The sequence below is a fragment of the Chionomys nivalis genome, chromosome 5, assembly GCF_950005125.1.
Source record: "Chionomys nivalis chromosome 5, mChiNiv1.1, whole genome shotgun sequence".
In the NCBI taxonomy this organism is placed as follows: Eukaryota; Metazoa; Chordata; class Mammalia; order Rodentia; family Cricetidae; genus Chionomys; species Chionomys nivalis.
This window is the reverse complement of record NC_080090.1, coordinates 84,315,351-84,335,466: the sequence shown is the minus strand read 5'-3', so window position 1 is coordinate 84,335,466 and position 20,116 is coordinate 84,315,351. Positions and strand designations below refer to the sequence as shown.

Here is a 20,116-nt window from a genome sequence, read left to right as displayed (position 1 = left end):
GAAGCTCCCGAAACCGCTTGGCCACCCAGCATCTGCTCCTGGTGCCCTTCTCAGCCCAGCTTGGCGGGGACCTGAGCCCACCCTACATCTGCCAGGTCTGCCAGGTCCCTCCTCTTATAGCCTGCCCTCTGCCTTCTTGGACATCAGCTTCCTCAGACCGTGGCTGATGTGGGCGCTGATGACTTAGGGAGGTGGCTAGAAACCACTGCTTTGCCAGTCTTCAAGATGGGGTCAGCCACACTAGAGACCACGGGGGTAGCGGAAGTGACCTAAGACCTGCTTCTTTCCCTGGACAGCCGGAGAAGCTGGGTGACATCTGTACCTCCTTGCGCTATGTGCCCACTGCCGGGAAACTCACAGTCTGTATCCTGGAGGCCAAGAACCTCAAGAAGATGGATGTGGGGGGCCTTTCAGGTACTGCAGAACCCCTGGGTGCCAGTGGGTGGCACCAGTGAGCCAGTCACTGCTCTGAGTCCCTGGAGCTGACAGTAGGAAGCGGCTTGCTTGTTGTGGGGCACAGCTTCCCAGTCTCACCCTTTCTTCCAGGCTGCCTGTCTGTATCTGAGTCCCTTCCCGTTGCCCTCTGGCTATGCCCAGTGGGCCATGGAGAAGACAGAGGAATCTTTGTTTGACATAGGACTTTAGAAGGAAGCGTTTTAGCCCAAAGTTTGCCTTTCTGCCATACCACCAGAGGAGGAGTTATTTTTCCAGAAGAGGTTGTAGGCTCTGCCAGCTCTGTTCTGGAAGGGGATGCTCTGACAGTGAAGAGGGCTAGCCTGTGCCACAGGATGCGGATGGGCAAAACCTCTACAGAGCCCCCTCAGACCATGAGCCCTGTGGCTGGGCTTTAGCTCTATCACTGACCCAGGATGTGACCTTGGGCTGGTCCTTTCCCTTCTGTGTCTGGATCGGGTGGGGTAGGGACTTGGCAGAAGTCTGCCTTGATTGTAACACTTCCGTGTCTCCTGCCTAGCCCAGGAACCTGGCCACTTAGTCCCCATGCTTCCTCACAAGGTGTTTCTTAAGCTCAGAAGTCCCCCTGATTCATGTACTAGGGATGGTTCTTAATGCCTTTCCCACCCTTGAACGAGATGACTTCCTGTCCCTTCTCTGGGCTCTCCAAGGGGCTGGTGCCAGCAGGGCGGAGGCCTGTCCGATCCCAAAGTGGCCTGGGGACACCGGGAAGATGGTCAGGGCTTAGCGGTCTCTTGGGTTGGGACTCTCTCTGCAGACCCCTACGTGAAAATCCACCTGATGCAGAACGGCAAGAGACTCAAGAAGAAGAAGACGACCGTGAAGAAGAAGACCCTGAACCCCTACTTCAACGAGTCCTTCAGCTTCGAGATCCCCTTTGAGCAGATCCAGGTGCTGAAGCCTCGGGGGCCTGAGCTCTGAGCTCACTGGACAAGTGTGGGGAGGCAGAGAGCAGCCACGGGTGGGTGATGCTGGGGTGGGACCCCGGAGGGGACTTTTCTGAAGAGGAGATGGACATGAACTAACTTTTAAAAGTCATATAAGTCCTTAATTTATTTGATGAACATATATAGGAACAAATATATATGGTTTTTTTTTTAATATTTATTTATTTATTATATGTACAGCATTCCTTCCATGTGTGCCCTCAAGCCAGAAGGTGGCGTCAGGTCTCATTATAGATGGCTGTGAGCCACCATGTGGTTGCTGGGAATTGAACTCAGGACCTCTGGAAGAGCAGTCAGTGCTCTTAACCACTGAGCCATCTCTCCAGCCCTATATATGGTTTTTTTTAAGATAGAGTTTCTTTGTGTAGCCTTGGAGCCTATCCTGGAACTCTCTCTGTAGACCAGGCTGGCCTCGAACTCACTGAGATCCTCCTGCTTCTGCTTCCCAAGTGTTGAGGCATGCACCACCACTGCCTGGCAACTTTTATTTATTTATTTTTATTATGTGTCCACTGACTTCATTTAGAGGCCACGCCTGTCCTGTAAGGTCTTACAGTTCTTAGAGCGTTGTGTCAAGTATACCTGCTGTAGAAATACAGGTTGCCTTAAAAAAAGAAAAGAAAAAAGAAAAGGGTTTGCCCTCCATCTCCATGTCCACTGAAACTAAACTGGAGCTGGAGCTGGAAGCCAGAAACCTGGAGGCCTTTTTTTTCTGTATCATTCGCAGTGTAGACAGAGGTGCAGGATATCATGGCTTCCTACTTCTCTGAATTCCTTCCTCCCTTTGCTTCCTTGCAGAAAGTCCAGGTGGTTGTCACCGTTCTAGACTACGACAAGTTGGGCAAGAACGAAGCCATCGGCAAGATCTTTGTGGGCAGCAACGCCACAGGCACGGAGCTGCGGCACTGGTCCGACATGCTGGCCAACCCTCGGAGGCCGATCGCCCAGTGGCATTCTCTTAAGCCAGAGGAGGAAGTGGATGCGCTCCTGGGGAAGAACAAGTAGGCCACAGACGCTGGGCCTCCTGCCTCTGAGGGCACTGACAAGATCCAGAGCTATCAATACCTCAGTTATGCGACCCTAGAGGTTTCTTCATTTGTTTGCAGTGTGTCCTGTTTTTCCTTCCTTTTACTCTTTTTAAAGACCAACTTCTTTTCGGTGGCTGCGTGAAGGGAGTCCGTCCCCTAAGTGGTGGAAGGGAAGCCTGGCTCTGTCTGTTTCCAGGAGCTGTCCTCGTTGCATGTCTGTCGCCGTTTCCCTCACTCTCAGAGCTTCACACAGGCCTAGCCCCACGCGGGGCCTCGATTGGAGGAAAGTTGAAGCCGTTCCTGCTTTTCCTGGCTTTTGGACCAACCAATGGCGGCACATTCTGTTTCTCTACTGTCAAGGCAACACAATGTCCAGTGTTTTGTGTGTGTGTGTGTGTGTGTGTATGTGTGCAAGTGTGTGCGTGTGTCCATCCCTGCCTGCCTCTGTCTTTGAGTCTTTCTCTTCATTTCTGGAACGAGCCACGGACAATGAAACCCTGTGAAAGGAGAAAGTCTTCAGGGACTCCATGATGAAGAAAGCCGGCTGTCTCAGTGGGAGGCCCGTCAGCGTGCGAAGCTCTCAGAGTCCTTGGGAATGGCCATTTGGAAGGCAGCACAATGTGGTGCTGGATGTGTTCAGAACTAGGACCAAAGCCCTTGATGCCATCACAGACTTCCTCTTGTCACTCATGGCTTCCCCCAGGAGTGTGGTTTTGGGGACATTCATGGGAACAAACTCTCACCGGATTGACTGACCTCTACCCGAGATTGCCGGCCCCAGGATCGCATTCTTGTTGACAGCATCAAACGATGAAGAGGAACCCCGTGACTGAGAAAGCCTGAAGTTGAGCGCCTGGATCTTTGTCTCCTAAGTGGGAAGTACAAGCTTCCTCCCTCCGCAGAGCAGAGTGCAAGCAATGCCACGGTCATTCGCATTCACGCGCCATCTTGCTTTTGCTTCTGTTCCCCTTTTTGTCTAAGTGGAAAAATACTGTTTGAAGACAAACACTCTGCACAGAGCCAGAGACCTGAGAGAGGAAGGCTTGAGTGTTTAGGTCCCTTAAGGTCCAGGTAAGGAGGAGGTGGCAAGAAGGGGAAGCATGGATGGACAGCGATGAGCTCACAACTCCGATTCCTGACTCCCTGGGTTCTCAGGCCTTCGTGATGGTAGCCAGAGGGGCCCAGGCAGAGCTGTGGAGAGGCCCTATCCTTCCATTCCCTAGAGGCAGGGAAATGCCAGGAAACAGGGCGTTCATTTCAAATGAGTGCTGGAGGAAACCTGTGAAGGTTTCTACTCCTGTGTTCAGTGTCCCCTTCCCTGTTCCCCGCTTGTCCCCAGTACTGATAAAAAGCCATATATATGTTAGTCAGGCTAGCACCGAGTACCCTTCCAGCCTTCAGCCGGGGCAAAGGAGTTAAGCCCCATGTAGCTAGAGGCTATCCCTTTCCCTTGGTCTTGCTTCTCTTCTTTCCTTGAATCTCTCAGGCCCTTGTTTTCTTACCACATAAAAATACACAGCTTCCCAGAAGCCCAAGGGAGGTCACAATTCAACAGCAATGTGGCAGAACTTTGGCTCTGTCCACTTTGGTCCTTCCCGCTTCTTCTAGGTCTGAGGGATGGCGGTGTAGAGTTTGGCTTTGAGAACCCAGTATGAAGAAGGCACAGAGTGTCCTATAGTTTTACTGAAAATGGGAGCTGTGTGGGTTTGCTTTTTTGCTTAAGTAGGGACCAAGTTAACCCCTCTACCAGAAACAGACTGTAAAGTGAGGTTTGACCTGCGCATCTTAGAGACGCTTCTGCTACTGGCCCTGGGTACGTGGGAAGTTATATATTTTATACACTCTCTGTATGTGCGTGTATGCTAAGCACTGAGGAGGGAGGTCTCTGCTGGGATTATGGGCTGTAGACTCCTTGGGACCAGAAGTACAGAAAATTGTAGGGCAATAGGGTCCACTCCAAGTCCGGGTGGTTGAGGGGTACCAGGGTCCTGGTATGGACCTCAGAAGTCCTTTCCATCCTCAGAGCTGTGGAACTTTGGTGCTTTCCCAGGTCCGTTCCTGCACTGGCTCTTCTCACACACATTCCATAAACCTCATTCACAGACCCCCGACCCCGACCTTACCCTTCCTTCTTCCTACATTCTCCCAGCTCTCCCAACCCATCTTTCAACTCCTCAGCTTCTCTCCTGGAACCTCGTTAAGACCCTTCGTAGCCCCTAGCCCTACTGCACTGCTCACAGAGGAGGGAAGGTTTTAGTGTCCCTTACAGACGGCTACAGCTCTGTTCTGTGGGCAGCCTGCAAGGCCTTTTAGACTCTGGTCATCAGTTTGGAGGCAGCATCAATGCTGGAAGTGGCTCCTCCCCAGGCCTAAGGCCGGTCCCTCACTAGCCACCCAAGCAGACGGCACCTGTTCAAGGGCAGTAGCTGGGCAGGAGCATGTCGATACTTAAATCTTTATGCACTGGGGGTTGATGTGACCCAAACCCAGTATAGCATTCCAAACCTTCACTGCCACGGGGGTTTATTTCTGGGGATGTCAGGGTCCTGGGGTATCAGCATTAAGATAGTCAATGTTTCTGGCTGGTGAGGGATTCTGGGTACTTCTGGGTTGGAAGTTTTTAACCCTAGAAACAAAGACTGAGGCCTGGGGAGTCGGGGGCTCCAAACAGCAGATGCTTGTTATGAGAAGCAAGGGTGAGGCCTAACTGGAGACCCTGGTCTTCTTTCTCCTCGAGAAGCCAACACATAGTTTGTGTCTCTGCAAGAGCGACTTGCAATGATTTTGCTGGCTTAATATTCAGAGAGGGAGGTGGGAGGTCTCTCCTATAGGCCTCTTCGTAAAAGCACCTTAATAAACATGTCTCCATGCTACACGTGAGAGTGAGGGTGGGTGATGCTCCCCAAGAGGAAGGAATCCCTTGTCTCTTTAATGTCATATGTCAGTTCTTGACAATCCCGGGTCTCTCAACCCTGTAGGAGAGCCTATCTTTGAGGTGTACACAGCAGCAGTGTAGGAAGAGACTGGACTCCCTCCCCCACCGCATCCTCTGCTTGCCCCGCTCTGTCTCCCACCCACCGCAGGCTGGTTGGGGTCTTCTCTCAGAGCCATGGGGAGCAGGAGGTGTCCCAGAGCCCCGTAATGGCTGCCAAATTCAGCAAATACAAATACAGGATACTTGGTTAAATTTGAATTTCAGATAAATAATTTTGAAGTTGTAAGTATGTCTGATGCAATATTTGGGACATACTGTACTATAAAGTGATTCATTCTTTAGTGTGAAATTTAAATTTAATTGGCTAATCCTGTATTGTGTCTGGCAATATACCCTCTGGCTACTTCATCCCTCTTTTCTTCAGTCCCAGGGGCCAGAGCTGGTTACCACAGACTTGACTTAACCTGTTTTTTGAACTGCAATATTGAGAAGGGGACACTGTGACTTGAAGATATATGAATATACTTTATTTTTAAAGCAACAACAAAACAGGAAACTTCTGAAGCCATTGAGCCTCACCTGACCCCTCCACGCGCATTTAGTTCTATATTCTGAGAGAGGATGCTATCTATAAACACATGAGCAGAATTGACCAAGATGCATGCCTACAACTCTGTAAATAGCCGCATGGCAATACTGAGTGTCCCCTTGATTTCCCAACCCCAACCCACTTTACAAAACTGGCTGCTCCTTGATTTTATGTTGTGTAAAGTCTTTGTCCTCGGTCCCACCCTACATCCCCTACAGGGAATGTCTGCAATGGGAGACCACATTCTGGCCCCGGTGCCAGCCTCGCCTGGGGAAGATGCTGGAGAACACGGGCCCTGTGGCAGGTCTGCTGCATGTCTGTCTGCAGGGTTAACCCTTGGGGCACAGTGTACTATGTCTAGCCTGTGTCTGGTGTCCCGTTGCCTTTATGTTCCATGTGTGTGGCGTGGTTCCTTTCTTTCCACTGTCTTGAATAAACTGAAAAGCCATAAAGGGGCCTCCTACTGGAGGCTGCCCTTGACTCCTCCCAGGAGCACCCCTGTCCCTCCAACTGGCTCCCCACAGAACACTTGTGAAGGGCTCACCTGTCCGTTATCCTCTCTTGTTCCCTCAGCCCTGCATCATGAGGACAGTTGGAATTTCAGGGCTTCTGGTGGGGTCCCGGAAGATGGCCTTGGCTGGCTTTCTTGGCTTAGGTCTGATGGTGGGACTCGACTCTGTCCTGGGTGTAGGCAGGGCAGTGACGTGCTCTGTGGCTTAGATCTCTCAGAAGTCAGCAGCCCAGCCTGTAACTGGGCTTCACTGTAGCCTGGGATGAACAAGGCTAGCCCAGCCTACTTCTTTCTCCCTGAGCTGTCAGGGCCCGCAGAGAGCAGTGAAGAAGTGACCAGTGGGAAAACCAAGAACTGCAGTGGGTTAAGCTTTCTACCCACACTCCCTCTCTGGTCCAGCAGTGCCACAGAGCAGGATGTCCCTGAGAGCAAGGTGGCGGGTGTGGTGATAAGAGGCGGCACTAGGCTCTGCCCCTCACATCAGCTCCCAGGGCAGCCTGAGCAGGCATGGCTAAGCGGTAACAACATGGGGAGAGAGACCTGGAGCAGCCTGGGACCCACAGGACTCCCCAGGAGTGCAGTCATATGTTACTAATCCAGGGGACCTCAGGCCAAAGCCAGAGGCAACAAGGGGCTCTGCCATTTACAAACCATGATGCTTGCACACGCAAGTCCCAGGGACCTTTGTGCTACTGACATAACGGGGCAACTGGAGCAACCATTTCAGTGTAGACTGGGGTTGGCTGGAGTCCCCCCACTCCCCACTGGGAACAGTGGCAGGAGAGTGTGGCAAGGTTGTGGGAGCAGTGTGTGGGCCTTAGCTTCACCCCAGCTTTTCTCAGCAGCCAGTTAGATAACGACCTGAAAGCCTGACCATCCTGTTTGAGTCCTGGTCAGCTAAGGACTTGATTTGCTTTCTGAAAACCCCGGGCGCATCCAGAAACTTTCAAAACTGGGGCTGGGGCAGAACCCGAGTGTGCCCACATCACCCCTGGAATGCACTGGCCCCACCAGGAGCCCTCCCTGTCTTCATGAGGACACGTGTAGCCCTCCCCCTCCCCCCTCTGCTTGGCACTGCTCTCTCCATTCCCTTCTGTGGACTCTGTTCTTGTCTGATCTGTCGGATTGTTATTTTGTAATGAGCTGCGTCTCCTTATTAAAGAAAAGAGCTGAAAGCAACCTGGGGGCGGGGAGCATTTCTCCTTTTTTTAGTGGGGGAGGATAGAGTTGCCCCAGTGGAGCAGCAGGGTTGGGCCGGGAGGTGAGCTGGTTTTGGGGCTCTGGCCTCTAGCCCAGCATGAACGGGTCACAGCCCATTCTCTTCTGGGTTTGGGGGAAGGGCAGATGGGGTTTCTGGTGGATGGTAGGTACACAGGGCCCACCCTCCTGAGAGGACAAGGGCTGCCCCATACTGGTGAGGTCCCTCTGGGGAACCTGAGCTTAGGGGACAGCCACAGTCTGATGCTGACATCATGGGGGCTGCTGGTCCCGGGGTGTAGATGTTTAAAAGTGGAAACTACAAAGTCTCCAGTCTTGTTCTCTAAAGAAGGCTCTCCGTCTGTGACTGGCGAGGCAGGGGTACCAGGACCAGTAAGGCTTCCGAATGCTTATGGACAGAGTTGGGGGCAGTATGGCCAAAACTTAGAAAAGATTAAACTCTTAGTTTATCAGTCTGTTGCTTGTCTCGGGCCATCATGCACTAGGCTTGTGTTCCATGTCCAGTCCAGATGGTCAAGGGGCAGTGAAGGCAGCTGGGCAGAGGGCCTGTTAGAGCTGGCAGGAGCCCAGACCTGGCTGGCTACTTCAGTCCTGGGGGCCATGGGACCTAAGACTGTGGGTGTCTTGCTCTGCTCAGGCTGGTACCCATGGCCAGTAGATGAAGCTGACTCTACAGACCTTATGCAGCCAGCAGGGGCCCCAGAGAAATGATGTTTGTGGTCTAGGAAGTCCTGTGTCAATCACGCTTTGCCACAGCTTCAAACCCCAAGGCCAGGGCTGAACTCTTCAACTATGACATCATGCCTATTTCCTCTTGCAGCCTGAGCTACAAACAGCTGGTGACAGCAGGGGAAAGGAATCTTCCCTCCCTCTCAAGTCAGTGACCAAGGATTTCCACTTGGCAGAAAACAGACCCAAACCTGGCTGCCCACTCCCCAGCCCTACCAGCAGCCTGTGTAGCAACTCCCTGGGCTAGGCTCCTTTTCTTCAGAGTTTCGACCCAACCTCAAATGACCCCACAGTTAGCTTCATGTGCATGGGTTGGATGTAAGAAGTCAGTTTTGGATGTCCTGAATCAGTGGCCCAAGGAACCCTTACCCAGGTGGACAGTGTGGTGCTGGGCCTGCAGAGCCTACTACCATCAGTAGCCCCCTGGGTGCAGCTTCCCTATGTAGGATGGATGTTGGGGTCTATCAGGTGGGCCACACACCCTGCTTTTCACTTTCAATGAAACAGCCACCCTTAGGCCCTGGAAACCCTGATTTCTTCTCAGGGTTGCCAGTCAACCCAGGAGATCTTCCCGGGGCAGGGCATGTGGTGACTTGTGCACTGTGGCTGCCCGTGCAGAGACTGCTAAGTCAGTGGGAACTACTGGGGGTCGCCTGGTGAATGGGAGCTCTATCACTTTCATGGCACAAAGTTAAAACACAGTTTTATTTGTTCATTTATAAATACTGTTGTGTTTACAGGCATCATACAGATGTGAATATTATTCCCAAACTTTCAAACACAGAACACTTAATACCATATAATAACAACCAGTAAAGCAAATCCATCCATCTCAGGGTTGAAAGGCCACTCAAAGTTGCATAAAAATACATTCAGTTCACAAAGCCAGTCTGGCTTCCCCTCCCTCAGGAGCCTCCTCCAGGTGTCTTTACAGTTGACTTGAAGTTAATCTACACAACTCAGCTGGAAAACAGCTCCATTTGGTGCATAAGTGTGGGTGAAGGGTGGAGAGAGGAAACACAAAATGCTAGCATTCAAGTGGTGATCAAGACTAGGGCGAAGGAAACAGAAAAACGGTGATGCCCAAACCAGACTGCACTGCCTCAGAGTAGGCCCCATCTCGCTGCAGAGGGAGCGGCTGTGGCACGTTACCGTCCTCTTCAGGGAAATCATGGCTGTGCTTTGAGGTCAGGCCAGGAAGAGGACCTGCCAAGGGCTCGAGGCAGGTGACTGGTGAGGTGAGTGTGTTGGATGGACACTTTCTCTTGGACCCACCTCTGCTGCCTTTACCTGCAGCTACTCTGCACTAGACTGCCATCCTAGGCTAGGCTGGGATCCTCTTGAGGTTTCAGAAGAGTAGGGTTGAGAACAGCAGACACAGCACCTGGGAGAGAAGCAAGCTGGTGCTGGCCCGAGTGTTCCCTGTTCAGGATCCTGCTCTGACCTCCGCTCTGGGTTCAAGAGCATGTCAGAGGCTCTTAGGACTCCTTATGGTCCAGCATTTTCTGGGTCTTCTCTCCTGGCTGACTGAGAGGCTGTCGCTTCTATACAGACTGACTAGCTCAGCCTGTGCTGAGGAGACATTTCTGCCTTATGCAGGGACTGGTCACATCCCCAGGAAAAGAAGGAATGAACGTCTCAGACACAGCCCTGCAACGAGAATCATCTAGACCTATAAGCCAAATCTTGTCTCTGAGGGGCCTTGAAAATGGAATAGGGGCTGGCTATGGGTGGTGGGGGAAAAATGACATGCTGTTGGTGTCTGAAAATTCTCCAGGACTCTTGGCTGATTAATGGGAAACCCTGTCCCTCAAGCACCATCAAGCCCAAGTGTGGAAGCCAGGCCTGAGGAGTGTGGGGGAAGGCAAGGGAGGGGTATGATTAGTTGGAAGGACCTACACTACCATCTTGATGACACCTTAAGGGCCACCCAAGTACATTTTTATTGGAAGCATTAGGGGAAAATTTAGAGGCAAAATAACAAAATGTCATTCTGGCAGATTACCAAGCTGGGAGACAAGCAGATGCATGGGAGTCCTTTGGGAAGCTGGTGCAGGAAGAGAAAAAGAGACAGAGCTACACACTCGGATAAAATTGGTTTCTGAGTTTTCATTTCTAATCAAGAAAACACTAGACCTCTTTAAAAAGCTCCAGCCTGGCAAGTGTGTGTGTCCCCAGGCTGGAAGGGAGCCTCACATTGCCAAGTCTTCTGAGGTAAGGCCAGAACATGCATCAATGCATGGGCTTTAGGAGTTCCCACCCCCACCATCTCGCGAGCGGGCACCCAGATACTGGGTTGCAGTTGTGACCTTCACCACAGCTTGCAAGGAGATGTGGAGACAACTTCCAGCTTCCCTCAGGTTTGCTGGGGTTCAGTTGTTTTTTCTCGGCCCCCAGAGACCACTTCATTCCTCTGTAGCCGTGACAATGACAGCTCCTGGGCAATAATGAAGTTGATCTATTTTTCCAATCTAATCAGAACACAAGCAATCAATAGTTGTCCCTGACAGAGTCCACTGCTCTGAGCAGTGTCAATACCCATTAGGAAGGCTGATTAAAATCTCCTCTCAGGCTTAGCTGGAACTGAGGAGAGAACTCAATGAGACGGAGCGCCCTTCCAGTGCAGAAACCAGGCTTCCTCTCTCCCAGTGTCTGCAATCTCCACCCTGTTCCACATTCAAAGACCTGCCTCTGCCTTCCATCACACCTGCAGGCACCCACCTCCAGGTGAAAGACCGCCTTTAACAGCCCCAGAACGCCCCACTTCTGAGAGCTTAGTGCTCGGAGGCAGAGCTCAGCCGAAGCTAGGCTCTTCCTGTGGAACACTTGTTGCTCAAGGCAGAGCTCAACATTAGGAACTAGCTGGTGCCAAAGAGAATCCCAAGTCAAGTCTGCTGCTTGGGTACGGAGAAGCAGTGCTGGTCACATCTAGGAGAGGCGGCTGGGCTCCTAGTGACATACCGCTCCATCCACCCCTACCAGCTACAATCTCCACCTTTTCAGGCTCCTAACTACCAGGAAGGAAACAATCACAACACTGCTCAATTGCTTTCAGTGTTAACTCCACTTTCCAGCAAGGAGGAGAGGTCAGCCTTGACACCCCAATCTTAAACAGCTTGAGTTTGGGAAGGAAACAAGACTGATCTTGAAAATTTGAAAAGAAGTAGAAATCTAAGTCAAAATGTTCTCATTCTTCTAGAAGTGAATAAATTACAGAAATTTAAGCCCCATGGGGCCTTAAAAAATTACCTTGCCCAAGGGTTACCGCCAAATAAGTTGGCTTAACTGTGTGCACCTTATCCTGCCCTCATCTCCTGGGTCAAGGGAACTATGTTTGAAGGTTTGCAGAATAGAATGGCAACTGAGATGTGCTCAGGGCCCACCTCTGAAAGGGCGTGTAACCATGGACTAGAGCCCTGTGGTCCCGAGGGAAGACAGCTGGGCTCTGCAGCCCAGCCTCACCGTGAGACCGCAGTGGATGCTGTAGCTCACCTGTTGGGGGAAGCTAGTCACTAACATCCTAGCTGCCCAATTAGGCTTCTGGTTCAAGTCGTGCAACAGCCTGAAGCAGCTGACAGATGTCACAAGTGCCAGCACTGTCAGTGCTTTACACTGGGTGGAGACAGTTGTCTGTGCGAGGAAAGGCCTCGAAGGGGCCAGGAACCAGAGTGGCAGCAAAGGGCACGGCTTGGAGACTTTCTCCTCTCATCTCTGGTTATATACTCTTTTGTAGGGCCCACAGACTAACCCGGTACTTTGCCTCACTGAACAGTGCTTGCATCTAGAAGACTGAGGCCTGGGACAGAAGCAGGGAAAGCAGGGGTGAGAACATGGCCACTGCTGGACAGACAGGAGGTTCTAGAAGTGAGGCCAGCCCAGCTGAGAACTCAGTGTACTGAGTGGGTCCAAGATCGAGCTGTTCTTCTGATTCTTTTGAGGCAACACCCTTAAATGTGCACCACCCACCTTCCCCTAGAGACAGGGATGAAACTGGCAATCAGAACTTCCAGGTACTGTCTGGAACGGCTCAGAAGCCCCTGAAAGTCAAACAGGAAAACTCCAGTCCCAGAATCTCTGGACTGGCCCCGCCATTACCCCCAAAGCTGTCAGATGAATGAGAACATAGGGTGTGATGCTGCAGCGAGAACATTCTTGTCCCAGGAAGACTGGCTTGCAACAGGGCCGAGTCCTGCATGGCTACCGGCTTACAGTGGGTCACTAAGCTCCAGCTATGAGATGACTCACAAGAAGTCAGCAAGTGAGGCTGGTGGTCACCGGGGAGACCTGCGGTGTGTGACTGGCCGAGAACAGAGGAAAGGAGACCAGCACCGAGAGTCTAGCTGGCTATCAGAAGGCCTATGTCCTTCATGGGGGCTTTCAGTCAATATAATTTTGAAGAGACCAAATTCACAATGTTTTCTGTCTAATAAAATTAGTGGCCTAAAGGAAGTGCCTGGAATTACCTAGGAACATCTGTACTATAAGTTCTTGGCTGCGGAGTCCAGGATTCCTGAGGCTGAAAAGCTTAGAAACAACTTGTCCTAAGGAACCTTCCTGGAAGGCCACACACAGCAGCAGGTATTAATGCCAGGGTGTGAGTTTTGAGAACCTGCCCCTGGACTTCAAAAGGCCCAAAAGTATAGAACTCTGGAACACCTTTACCTGGTCTATGAATAGAGGAGACTCAAAATGTTTTCCTAACATCCCATTTTCTTTTCCTAAGAACAATGCAGCAATCCCTTCTTCCCCAATGTCCTAGCTATTCTAGAACCAGTTGGCTGACATGTTGTTGGCAGTTCCCGCTTCCTATAGCAGAAGCCGGGTCCTTCCCACTGTGGTTCAGTCCCTTCTAAAACCCGGGCTCAGTGCTCCATAACAGAGTGGCTCAACACAGACTCCTCAGAAGAGTGGGTTGAAATGGCAAAGAGAACCCGTACATGCTCAAAGTGTGTCAGAGTGGGCGTGGTCCTCGTCTGCAACAAAGACCCTGAATTACAGCCTGTTTAAGAGCAAACGAAGCCTGCAAGGGTCACAGAAAAGGACAGTGGCAGCCTCATGAGAGAGAATGACAGAGGTAGTGTTAGAATGGTCCACATCACCGGCAACACCAAAATGATGAGGCCCTGTCCTTTAATGTGATCCAAAGGACAAGATGCCTACAGAAATCAAGCATTAGCCGCATCAGCACGGGCTCATCATGAGAACTAGCACTTTAACTATGCGCTGGAATTATGGACCACTCTGTAGAGACGGAGACACGATAACCTAAAGGGCTGCCTTTGTCTAGACTTTAAAGGATGGGAGTCAAGATGTGACAGGCATCAAAACCATGACATCTGAAGGACTGAAGGAACTATGGAAGTAGAGACCACCACCCATCCATATTTAATGAGCTGGGCAGGCGGGGAGCAGCAGACCTCAGCTCCTATTATTTATTAGAGGCGCCCAAGCTTTAAGCACTAAATGCATAGCTACCAAAGGCCGACCATAGGGCAAAAGCTATGGCAGCAGAGGGGTCCCTATAACACGAGGAGGCTGGGCTGGATGATGTTGCCACTCTTAAGAGTCCATGAGTCTTATTATGGACTGGATTGTCCCCTTCAGTCCCTACCCCAGCAGTCACTCCTGTCGGCTTCTAAGAAGGGCACTGCCTCTCCCCTGAATGCGACGACCAGAAGTTCCCATCATCTCACAGCACAAGCACAGCATTCCAAGTGTCCTCACATGCTCTCTCCATCTCTCTAGCCTGCTCCACCCGCCTCCCCCACCCTCTCCCTGGACTTGTGACTTCATTCCTCATTAGGAGCAGGTGCACAAGTGGAAAAGTAAACAGAGGCAAAGGGAGCAAGGCAAGCTCAACAGAGTCCAGATTTCCCTCTTCTTGAGAGGGTCTTGCTATGTAGCTGGCTTCAAATCCCTGATCCTCCTGCCTCAGCTTCACGAGTGCTGAGGCTGTAGGTATATACTGCTATGTCTGACTTGAAGAGCCCAGAAAATCACTCTGTAAGTGGGCAAGCGGGAGATGAGAATAAGCTGACTCCTAAGTCATCCTCTAGCTGTGTAGGGACAGGGTCATGGTACCATGGCAACAGAGCGATGATTTTCCACAGTGGCCCCAACAACTGAGGTCAGGAGCTCCGTTCCAGCTTTTATGCCATCAGGCTGGGAGAAGAAATCATAAAAGGACAGGAAGAAAAGGAGCAAGAGTCCAGGAGCATCTAAGCCTTGTGGAAAGGGAGAAACGGGGTTAAGACTGGTCAGGGAAGTTCTAGGTTATCGATAGAAAAGTAAAAAGTCAGTCCCTGAGAGGTGAACAACAGAGTCACAACCACCGTGGACTCTACGCAATAGCTCCAGAGGCAGTCCAGAGAGTAACCCCACATTCTGCCCTTTTTCTTGGCACCCCAGATAGGATCCTGGAGTGGCCACCCCAAGACTCACCTATATCAAAGGACAGTGGGTCAGTATAAAGGCTACGGGTCAAAGCCTTACATATCTGTACCAAAACCAATGTGGACAAAGCAGCAGAAAGTTGGGGGTTCACAGCTGAGCTTGGTATACCCCACAAAGCTTTCTCCAGATTGCTTGAAATAGTCACAATCATGCTTCAGTTAAAACTGTCATAAAACTCGGGCTACAAGTGGGGGAGCAATGGGACACAGAGTGCAGAGAAAATGTGCAGTGCAGAGGAGGTGCCCTTCTTCGGAGACATTCACTTCTTTTGGCCGGAAACGAGGGGTGGGCAGCAAATGCTGTCCCCTCCTCCCAGATCTGACCTCATCTATTTGGACAGTTTGCTGATGACTCTGATGAGGGCACCATTTTCATCTTTCAGCCTCTGATTGTCGGATTTCAGTTCTGTTAACACCTGTGGTGACAGAGGAAAAGATGTGTTAGAGCCTGGCACAATGGCCGCTACCTTCCCAGGCTGAGCCAGCAGGTGAGCAGGGCTATGTGATAAGCTGTTACTACCCTTTTGCTCTTGGATAAAGCCCTTTGATCCTTCTATTTACTGGGCTGGACATGTAAGTATTTAGGGAAAATACACCTCCTCATCTTTTGAGCCAGCTTCGTATTTCACATAGCCTATAGTTCTATTCTACTGAGCCAGGAGCTATTTGCAATTGTTCCTGCCCTTGAACTCACCTACAGCCTAAAGAAACTGGGGAGACTAACAAAGTAGCTCAGCAAGGAGTCAGAGAGAGTGTGACCCTTAGGAATGAAAGGTACTACTGCACACCCCATAAGGAACAAAATGCAAGCTGAGGAACAGAACTTGGCCTTTTTGCCACAAGATGACCAAGTTTGTCCTGATGCCTTTGGTAACTAGAATCCACCCAAATTCTCACTGGTCATACTACACACACCTATTCTCAACATTAACATCCAGGGAACTTAGAGATATGGCCAAGACCCAGGGGGCTTTCCTAACATTCTGGCGGATGGTGTTAGAATAATTCTGGCAAACAAAGGCTTATGGAAAAAGGAATGGAGTGAGGATTCCATCTGTCAGTACTTCCATCTTGGAACACAACACATATTGTTGCTCAACTCAAGGAATACAGGAAGAGCAAGTTCCAGCTTGGACACCCAAGTCTTTATTTTGTGATCAGGCACTTTGACAGATATTTTGTACATCAGAAAAATCTTAATGAGCTACAGTCCATGTGCGGGCCTTGCTGGTAGATTGGGGTTAGAAGGTAAATACATTTCACAATGAAGGCTCCAGAAATCTGTATCTTCATTGTCATGCAGACACCCTTTCTTTCATTGATCAGTCACTTCGACCTTCAGGATCCATACAGAAAGCAAGGCTTCCAGAAAAGGGTGGCCTGGGCTCAGGAATCATGGGCCATGTAGTTCGAGCTCTTGGCATTACTATTAAAGTAGGGAATCTATGATGCACCTGAAGAAATATGATCTTTGTTTCCCCAACCTCACGAGGAAGATGCAGGTTACATTATACAACTGTGAGCAAGTGTATGAACATGTGTATGCAGATGTGTGTACCCATGCCCCCAAAGCCCATGCCTGAGAACAAAGGAAAAACATCTACAATTTTGGGGTGAGGGGTAGAAGGCCTCACTGATACCTCAGGAGCTTGTGCTGCAGCTGTTCTCCTTATCTCTATAAACTAGGGAACATATGTCCATCACTAGTCCAGGGCAGCTAGCTAGTTAGGTCCTAGTGATGAAATTATAACCATATGCACTCAAGTTCAAAGGCTATCTCTTCATTACAGGTAGGAATGGAAAGCAAAACTCCAAAGCAGTTATAGCACAGAAACAAATTCAGGAGTGGTCATTCTCAATGATCTACATTACTTTAGCCAGCAGGTTCTCAACCTGTGGGTCACAACCCTTTGGGGAGAGTCAAATGACCCTTTCATGGGGTCACATCAGATATCCTGCATATCAGATATTTACATAATAGTAGCAAAGTTACAGTTATGAAGTAGCAATGAAATAATTTTATGGTTGGAGTCACCACATGAAGACCTGTATTAAAGGATCATAGCATTAGAAAGGCTGAGAACCAGTGCTCTAGAGAAACCACTTGACATCTCTCTATTTCTGTTTGGAGCCACAAAAGAATAGGAACCGCCCTGCTCCCTACAGATGGGCCTCCGAGAGGCAGACAGGAGTAAGAGCCATGGAAGTACTAGTGTCTGCAATGGGTTTCGCAATGCTGGGGATTCCTGCTACCATTCAGTTTCCCCATGACTCTGGAAGAGCAGGCAAGATCTACACACTTCACCAATAAGACTGTAATCTAAAGAATTATAAAGCAAAGCTTGTCTTTGACCTGCCTTTCCTCCAACTCACAGCAGCGCTGGCTAGCCTCTTCTGTGCCTCTCAGGATGGAGTGCTCCGAGCTCACACCAGTAAACTCTGCCCAGGCTGGTACCTTCCATCTCTTCTCTATTGTTCTATCTGGGGGTTTGTTTGCCTAGTGGGACTTTTCAATTCAAACAATGTTTCTTTTATGTATGGGTGTTTTGCCTGCACATGTGTCTATGCCTAGTGTCTGTGGAGGCCAGAAGAGGGTTATTGGATCTTCTGGAACAGGAGTTATATAGGTTGGTTGTAAGACCATGAAGCTGCCAGGAATCAAACTTGGATCCTCTGGATGAAAATCCAGTGTTCTTAACCATTGAGCCATCTCTCCAGTCCCCCGCCCCCAACCCTATTCCTTGTCAGGATCTCACAGGTGTGAAGAAGCTATATCTATGGCAATGGGTTATGTTAATTGCTTACCAAGTTAGAATTGAGCTGCTTTAAAAAAAAGGTACAATTTGTTAGTGTTTGGTGTTTTTTTTTTTTCCACATTAAGAGCTCAATTCTTTGGGGTGAAATGATAGACAAGACAATTTCACAGCTGCAACACCTAACATCTTAAGAGAATGTACAGTTCCAGTGGTGTGCAGGGACACAGACTCCATGCTCAAATAAGGGAGTGAACAGTGCTGAAGAGTTAAATAAAGACAGGTGAAAGTGCTGTCAGGCACGAGGTTTTATGGGGTGTATCTCTACAGCTTCTCCATTTCTGAATCTCTAGTCTGCCACTTCGATGTTGATACTTAAGACACAATCAAGCACATGTGCTCTCAACTACTACTTCACATAGCCTGTGATGGGAACTGTGCTAGGCTGGCATGGGTGGAGGGTCTCACAACAAGCCGTACCAAGCTGCCTTGCTCGATGTGGGAAGGGAGCCTGCCTTTTCTCTGAAGGTGGCACTAAGTGCTGGGTTAGGACCTGGAAGGGTGAGAGCGGGGCAAAATCTCTTGATCACATTGCCAGTTTGGCCTAGTTACCCCATCTTTCCTACTGGGAGGTGTCTGGCAGGCTCTGGCTGTCAAGGTGCACGCAGTAAGTACTTTAGACTAGCTTACAGGCTACAGACTTTGCTGTGGCTACCTCATTCCATGACTGTGGCCTAGCAGGTGTCATGTACAGATAATGCAGAAATGAAAATGTATGGTTTACTTCCAATAAATCTTAATTTCTGGACATTGAAATCTGAATTCCACAGGAATTTTATTTGTCAAATACAATTCTCTTGATTTCTTTTCTTTTCAGTTATTGGCATGGTACATGGGCCAAAGTTTGCTTCCCTCACCACTGTAGGTAATGCACCAGGCAGTGACATTATTTTGGCAGGTAAATGTTTTTTGGAAACCAATTTTTGTTTTGAGATGGGATGTCTCTTTGCAGCTCTGGCTGTCCTGGAACTCACTATGTAGACTAGGCCTGCCTCAAACTCAACGAGACATACCTACCTGCCTCCCAATTTCTCAGATTAAAGTTATGTGCCACCTGGCTGAAACTGGCCTTTTAAATAGGTCAGAGTACTGAGAAGGTAGAATTCTGTCTGTTACTCTCTGATGCAATGCTGTCCTGCGCTGTAGCTGTTTAATGAATTGTTAAGACTGCAAAATATGCAGATGGCTTGTGTCGCAGTAGGGTGAGTGCAGAGTCTGGAATCTAACACAGTGTCTGCCTTTTTGTTCAACCATTTACTTTCCAAAGGACTTTGGGCTTCTTTCTGATTCTGTAACCTGCTTTTTAAATACATATACAATGGTGCTGAGGAACCACTGAGAAAAGCATAAAGCACTCAGTACAGACTTTAATAAATGCCAGTTGTTAAAGTTATTAATCACTGAAAGGTTGAAATCAAATTTTGCCCCATATCCAACACTGTCTTGCAACAAATTGGGAGACCAAAAATAACTGGTACTTTTGGGGGTCTCTACTCTTCCCTAAGTCAAAATTTCCTAGAGTGTGTATGCATGTGTCTGTGTGCATGTGTGCTGGGACTGAACCAAGGGTCCTGGCGCACAGTAAGCACATGCTCCACCGTAGGGCCACGTGTGAGCGTCCTTTCAGGACTTTTGAAGCTAACTCTGAAACAGAGTTTGGACTTCCTGCTGGCTGCTCACGGCCTTGCTGTGGCAGCACATCCCTTTCCATTTCTTTCTGCCTGTGACAGCATCTGGAGCAGGACAATAGCTCAGCCCTTATGGTAATCTGGGCACTTCAGTACTAGTGTATTCATTGCCAGCTACTGATCCTAAAGGCAAATGCACACAGGCAGAAAAAAGGACAGGCTCCAGTCAAGACAATTTAATTAGATTGTTGCTGAAAATCAAAAACTCCTTTCAGGGAAGTGGTGACCCTGTCACACTATCTTGGGATGGGAAACAAACTGTGTCTTTCAGATCCATAGCCAGAGGAAGGTTCTAGTCTGCCACACACATTTTTGAGGGGTGGTTTTCAGTTGGAAATAAACACTGTTCTGCTCCATTGCTTGCCCTTCCCCTTGGCAACACTGAACCCATTAGAAAGGCTCATTTATATTGCTCACGGTCTACCTCGCGGCCCACACACTCAGGGCAGGGAGCGTTACATCCCAGGAGCCAGGAGACTTGTGAGGGGAATGAGACAAATGTTCCAAAAGAGTTAGATGAAAGCAAAGGCTTCCAGAAAGAGGCAGAGAACGCTTATCTAACTCTGCCCCAGTGGTGGGCAGGAGGGTGCTTCTGCTCGGAGCAGAGGTGAGTCAGGGAATCTTGGCCTTCACCCTAGTCTGTCGCTGGTGGGGAGTAAGTTCCATCTGGTAGTCAATGGGTTGTGGTTCTCAACCACAGTCACACACACACCAACAGAGGAGCTTTAGGAA

At 49.7% G+C, this 20,116-nt stretch overlaps 2 protein-coding genes across 8 annotated transcripts in view; one reads left to right on the top strand and one right to left on the bottom strand.

The window, feature by feature from the left end:
• Syt2 (synaptotagmin 2) overlaps positions 1-7,683 on the top strand; it is a 113,074-nt gene extending 105,391 nt beyond the window's left edge. The window contains exons 7-9 of one of the 3 annotated variants that reach the window (XM_057769528.1): positions 297-414; positions 1,232-1,365; positions 2,220-7,683. In XM_057769528.1, the coding sequence (XP_057625511.1) occupies positions 297-414; positions 1,232-1,365; positions 2,220-2,426 (459 nt within the window). In that variant the 3' untranslated portion in view covers positions 2,427-7,683. The remainder of the gene's footprint in view (positions 1-296; positions 415-1,231; positions 1,366-2,219) is intronic. The other 2 variants (XM_057769527.1, XM_057769526.1) reach the window with 2 other exon arrangements.
• Positions 7,684-9,112: 1,429 nt separating this feature from the next.
• Positions 9,113-20,116, bottom strand: part of Ppp1r12b (protein phosphatase 1 regulatory subunit 12B) — a 209,717-nt gene continuing 198,713 nt past the window's right edge. The window contains exon 25 of one of the 5 annotated variants that reach the window (XM_057769525.1): positions 9,113-15,299. In XM_057769525.1, the coding sequence (XP_057625508.1) occupies positions 15,213-15,299 (87 nt within the window). In that variant the 3' untranslated portion in view covers positions 9,113-15,212. The remainder of the gene's footprint in view (positions 15,300-20,116) is intronic. The other 4 variants (XM_057769521.1, XM_057769522.1, XM_057769524.1 and 1 more) reach the window with 4 other exon arrangements.